This window comes from Oncorhynchus gorbuscha, unplaced genomic scaffold (assembly GCF_021184085.1).
Source record: "Oncorhynchus gorbuscha isolate QuinsamMale2020 ecotype Even-year unplaced genomic scaffold, OgorEven_v1.0 Un_scaffold_8664, whole genome shotgun sequence".
Classification (NCBI taxonomy): Eukaryota; Metazoa; Chordata; class Actinopteri; order Salmoniformes; family Salmonidae; genus Oncorhynchus; species Oncorhynchus gorbuscha.
The window spans coordinates 7,856-14,286 of NW_025751789.1; the positions used below are offsets into that span (position 1 = coordinate 7,856).

At 43.5% G+C, this 6,431-nt stretch overlaps 1 protein-coding gene across 1 annotated transcript; it reads right to left on the minus strand.

Moving 5' to 3' along the window:
• Nucleotides 1-4,271: 4,271 nt before the first annotated feature.
• Nucleotides 4,272-5,652, minus strand: LOC124029991 (HMG box-containing protein 4-like). Its single transcript, XM_046341519.1, has 3 exons — nucleotides 5,454-5,652; nucleotides 5,162-5,284; nucleotides 4,272-4,990 (listed from the first exon to the last, which is right to left on the minus strand). Exons 1-3 carry the CDS (start codon nucleotides 5,622-5,624, stop codon nucleotides 4,946-4,948), a joined length of 339 nt encoding a protein of 112 aa, XP_046197475.1. The 5' UTR covers nucleotides 5,625-5,652; the 3' UTR covers nucleotides 4,272-4,945.
• Nucleotides 5,653-6,431: the final 779 nt, after the last annotated feature.

Below are 6,431 nucleotides of genomic sequence, written 5' to 3' on the forward strand. Positions count from 1 at the left end.
CTTCAATGTTTTGGTCAATGTCTCCACCAAGTGGATTGTGTATGTAATTTCCCATTACTTGTAGTTTTTAGTAAACCTTCTATAATAATTGGTGAAAATATGACCAGCCAAACAACAAATATTATAACAAGTATTATGAGGAACTGTACGTTGGTCAAATACAAGTCAATTGCACAAAGCTCAATAAAATATAAGTGCAGTGAAATAACAAATGGAAACTAAAATTGTTCTACTTCATATTTACCATTTCCAGCACCACCTCAACATCAACATTTGTGAAAATGGTGTTGTTTTGAAGTAAAAAATAAAGAGGAAGATGATTCTGACTACTTGTGAGTAGGCATTAAATACAAAATGGTTGATGATGTCATTGGAAACATCTTTCTCAATATTTTTTACTACAAAACAGAAATACGCAATCCCCACATATGTTGATATTGGGTTGGTGCTGGAGATGATGAATATGGAGTTGAAACATTGTGAAATGTTAATAACTGGAGATATGTATCCCATTGCCATTATTTGTTTTTTTCGTCTTCAGAGTCTTCCTTCTCCCCACTTCAGTGGCTACTGAGCCCACAGTGGCCCCCAGCATCCGCCCAACGGGCCCACCTACGAACAGGCCAACGAAAGCCCCCAGCAGAGACTCCATCCTCAGCATCTTGGGCAGCCTCCTCAGCCACTCCTGTCAATCCCTGCCACAAGGACAAGAGAAATGAGGGAGAGGAGGCAGGAGAAAGAGAGGCAATACCCTCGGTGTCTATGTTCAGGTTGTGCACACTCCTCTCTGCCTCCTCCCCTAACTCTTGCCATCTCTTCATCGCCTAGCTCTTCTCTGAGGTGAGGCTGAGGAGGGGCACCCTCTTCATTTAGCCTCTTCCCCTCTTCTCTGCCACACTATCTCTGCCTGCTTCTCTCTCACCTGGCCTCAGCCTCTGGTAGAGGCAGCTGTAGAACTCCACCCCGCCTCTTTTACAGTCTGTTCAACCTTCTCCAGCAGCTCTTCCACACTCTTCCTCTCATCCTTCTCTCCTCTACTCCTCCTCTCCAGAGAGTGATAGCTGTCTTCACACGTCACCACCAGCTCCAGTAGGTCTTTGCGTCTGGTGGCGATGTACTCGTCCAGCTGTTGTCCCAGAACCATCTGGTCTGTGTGGGTAAAGAGGACCAGAGTGTGTCCACTGACTGCAGGGCTAAAACTTTCTCCAGGGCCTCCAGGGCCCAGCTCCATGTCAGCCGGCCGGTCCACAGGGACACAGCAGGAAGGCATGAGGCCCGGGGCCGACAGGGCCACGCAAGAGGAGACATGGTGCCCTCACTCCTCCGGGGGGCGCTCTGGAGCAGAACCAGTCTTGGGCGACTACTACTGATACCTGCAGGCAAAAACAGTGTGTAATGTTAGAACCTCTGGTTGACATTTAAGTAATTTAATCAGTGTGTAGGCTACTGTCCTTAAAGAATCAACAAAGTATCTTACCCATCTCCTGCAGTGTTTCACATTCTTGGAGTGACAGCTGGCTCACTGGCAGTCTGGGTAATGAAAGCCTGGCGGCCCAGTATGGCGTTTCCAGCTGCACTCTGTCCTGCTCTTTGTCCCGCCGAGCAGAACCAGCCTCAGCTCTGCATTGGGACAAGCCGAGGAGATGGAGTTTTCTTAGAAAGGGAGGGATTTAGTAGCCCGCACACATCACAAGTTCTGTCATCTGATCTCTGCTTTAGTTTCCGTTAACATTAGTACTGTTCAATAAGCAACGACTTTTGTATCTCTGAAATTTCTGCCAAAATATGTATTGTAACAATGGAGACATTGTACATATTTTTCCTGTGAGAGAAAAAATTATATAAATAGAACGAACTCGAACCACGAAACATCTCATAGGCTATACCAGGGTTTCCCACACTCGGTCCGTTTTTTATTTGTTGCCCTAGTACAGCTGATTCAAATAACAAACTCATTATCGAGCTTTGATTATTTGAATCATCTGTATAGTGTTAGGCAACAAAAAAAAAGTGCCACATAAAATGTAGCACAAGATGTAAACACGTTTTATCTACTGTCCAAAGAGACAGCTCAAGCGAAATGCGGAGACAGCCTACCCCACGTTCTAAAACTGACAGGCCGAAAAGTGCGTGTGTGGCGAGTTAACAGCGCACACGCGAGTATGAAATAGTCGTAAACAAACGCGAAGTCAAAGCCTACACTTCCTGGAACCTGCGTGAATAATTGGTAGGCTACATGTACCTGTTTGTGGGGGACCTGATGCCATCTCTGATTGTGAGATATTGCCAGATATTATTGCCGTATTTAGTATGAACGCTAGTCAACTTCCTCGTGCCTACGTCCTGACTCATTAGAAGAAGGACCAGTCTGTGCTGTGTGCTTCTGCAGTCTTCAGGGCGTAGCCGTACAGTCAATGCTCTTCAAGACAAGCCGCTTTTAGCCTGCTACGTTTTTGTAGTGTCTTTTGATGCAGTGAAACAAAAAGTAAAGTAGGCTGACTTCTTAAAATGCGAATTATGCATCAACATTCGAATCAATATGTTCATGGCATACTTGCTCGAGCTTCCAAAAAATCGAATCTCACGTGAGCACATTCTCTGTGTATACTGATAATCTGCCAGAATTGAAAGGGATGTGCATTATATTATGTCAGGGGCATTCAACCGGAGGTCCGCGAATATAAATATTTGTATTTCAATGTTTTTAATGACTACTGCTAGCAACAACAGAATAAACTAATTTTGAATGACATACAATGACGTCAGTGTTATTTCTCAGTTTATTCATCACAATGACATGGTCGCAGATGTAATTGCAGGGTACAGTGAAATTCTTAAACTTCAAGCTCCAATAGTGCAGGTCAAAATTATACAAAATGACACTCACTCGAGTGTCTGACATAGGCTTTGAAAAAGCACTTGCAAATAGGCCACCAGTGCAGAAGTGCCACTGGCTTTCTGGTAAGCTTTTTTGATTTGGACAAATGTTTGACAACTCATGGCTAACCTTTGTTTAACCAGTTAAACAGATGCTCTTAGCGAAAACGTGTTACCGTTCTACCTAATATGATATGCTAGAGTTTACACTTCCTCTTCCAAATTATGTGGGGTCAAAATAATGAAAAACGATTGACCAAATATATTCATTTTAAAATGTTGATTACTTCATTCACCTGATAAGACTTTTTTTTTTTGGTGCTAATATAGAATGGGGGTCCCTGGAACACCGATTTGCCTGGAAAGCGGTCCCTTGGGAAGAACAGGTTGAAGACCATTGTGTTATGTCGATACTTATTATTTGTCGCCATCTTCATATACACATACAGTGATTGGTCGCCAAAAAGTTTGTTTACGTTTCTACCGGTTTGGCTAAATGGAGTAGGCCTACAGCTCTATCTAGTGGTCGCGTCGGGGACAACTGTTGTTGACAACGTAACGTTGTAACTGAGCGATTTTCATAACGCCTCGATGACACCAACAGTCAAGCGCAAAATGGCGCAGCATCATCTGATATGCGTGCCACAAAAGTTAAACATTCACCTTCTTCTACCATTTCTGTCAAGCCGTCTACGTTCAATCAATCCAATGTTTGCTCCACATATAATGCACAGCAACGCAATGTTGCAAGTCAAACGCAGAGTTCCATTGGAAATGTACTTCTGGTGAACCAAAATGCAAAACAATACCAGTGTGATCGAGGCGTAACCTTGACCTCGTTCTCCTAACCTGACACGTTTATTATACTAACCAGTCATGTTAGTTTGTTAACTTTCCATTTAAATAAACCATCTGTATGCATACAAATCATCAGTATCACCAAACGTTCTCTCAATTTCTAACACGTAGGAATTAATCACGTAGCTGACCAAATTACACTAGATTTTACTTCTGGTTTACAGAGATTAACAAAAATCAAAGCAGGTCATTAGGGAAGGTTTTGCATTCCTCCCTGGCTGGGGAATAGAGGCATGTGGAAGCACAGACAGTGTTCTAGTTCTATTGTATGTGTAGAGAAAAGCATATCATCCTCAGTCTGACAAGGATCCTGAGGATTCACAGGTAGCTGCTGCAGTTTATGTACAATTCATTTACTCAAAAATAGCAATTTCAGTTGTAGGTATAACTGGCCTTAAAATGTAAATGATCTTGATACACTACAATGGTTTGTTACAATAAATACAAGCATTATTCATTCATTGGTTTGCGTTTAGGAGTCGGAACAACAGCTGTAGTTGAAAAAGGTGGTGGGGTACATACCAGTCATAAGTCTGCATGTTGACACTGTCATTTTTATTGTCAACATTTCCATACTGTATACTCAGAGGAAGAAATGTATTCATGAAAATGTGGCTTACAGCTTTGTGCTTCAAAAGCTGCAAAACCCACAGTAGTTTGATTGCAGTTGCCTCAAAATGTTTCTACCGTATACAAATGTCATTTTACAATCAAAATCTAAACCTTAACTCAGTAAAATAGCATATATACAAAAGAACAAGTCATTATGTAATTACCTGGTAAAACAAACATGAACAGTTGTCAAATATATTATTTTCATGGTATGTTGATGGAAGAGGAACAATGGTGGACTTGGGCCCTGGCTTGTCCTTTTGAGTAAAAACTAGCCTCTGGAGATACTGTATACACATAGAAAACACACACGCCCGCACACATTCACACAAGAACATACAGTTACATCTGAAGACGCTAACAGACATGCCAGAGGGAAAGAAAAGAGTGTTCATTAAAATAGGTTTCAGTAAAAAAATAAGGAAATTAACACATTTTAAAAACATGTTGAAAGTATTAATATCAACGTTTTCCAATGCCTTGCTGCATAAATAATTGTCTGCATCCCAAGCCACGCTTCTATAATGGGCACTCTCACTCCAAATGTTTTACTTCATGGCGAGGACACTCAGACGGGAAAGGAATGTTTCTGTTGGCTTCACAGCCCTGGCATGATGTAGGCAATATTGTCCAAGGTGTTGGACTGAAAGAGACATAAAAGGAGAGAAATGTTTCAGGCTGGCCTTATGCAACACACTTGCTATCACACAATGTGCTGTCACTACAGCCACATATTTTTACTTTACAGCCCAAGTGGGAGATGAAACCTTTCAGAACAACATTTCAAATAGATGGCAAGGTGTGAGTGATTTACCAAGACTTGGCGGGGACATCCGTTGAGCTGGGGGATCTGTGCTGTGAGGCAGGTCAGGGGTCCAAGGGCACACAAGATGGAGTCCAGCAGTACAGAGAGACTGCCTGACACCGCCACCATCCCCTGAGTGAGGTGAGAGCAGAGGCAGTTAGTCTAGTGGTCACACACAAATCTTTGTTCAATCTTTACTCATATGAATGATGACACATTTCAGTTGTAGGTGAAGAGAGTAAGTTTGGACACAACAGCTAAGTTAAAAGATACAGGGAATAGTTGGTTGGTGTGTGTGTACCTCTGTCTCCTGTAATCGGTGGCCGATGAGGGACAGGGACTCTCCCAGTAACTGCAGGTGGGCGGCCGCATCGATGGGGTCGACATCAGGGACCCGTGCTGGTGACAGGGACACACCCACAGACGCCCGGTTGGGGGACACCAGCCCTGCTCCCAGCCCCATGCCCTTCATAGAGCCTGAGATGCATACAAATACAACACATGCAGTGACCAACTGACCATGAGTCCTGTGGGCTACTGAGAGATAAAGCAGCATAGAGAAGGGACAGGACTACCGATTGACTTGTAATCACTGTCAAAGCTGATAGAGCTGCAAGGCCAATGTGGCTGCAGGGTGGATTCTTACTAGGGATGCGCCGATATCACATTTTTGGCCGATACCGATATTTTCCTTGCTCCAAAAAAACGATACCGATATTTGACATTGTAGCAGCCTTTTAAGCATTCTAGTGAGGTTAAATAGTTAACGCACACACATAGATGCAGTGGTCTAAGGCACTGCATCTCAGTGCAAGAGGCGTCACTACAGTCCCTGGTTCGAATCCAGACTGTATCACATCCGGCTGTGATTGGGAGTCCCATAGGGCAGCGCACAATTGGCCCAGCGTTGTAACATTTCACGTAAATCCTGTTTGTCTGCATCGAAGTAGCGGTCCTTGTAGCTAGCATCGAGCATGGTGGTGACACAGTAAAGAGGCTCAGAGAGAATCGCTTGTTCACGGCCTAAGTTATAACCCCACGGTCGGTGTGGGCAGTTTTGTTGAGCAGACGTTTCGATGCCATGACAGAGAGTATCTGCTGCAGACGAAGTTGATTATCTTATTTCTCCAGTCAGTTGTTCGAATGACACTAGAAGTGTGTTCATGTTTCCAAGTTTCAAACATTTCTTAAATGGAAGCAGCGGTATGAGAACCAGCACATTCTCGAGCATGCAATTCCACGTTGACACACTGTGCTGTCAGACTCGCTGGTCATAATA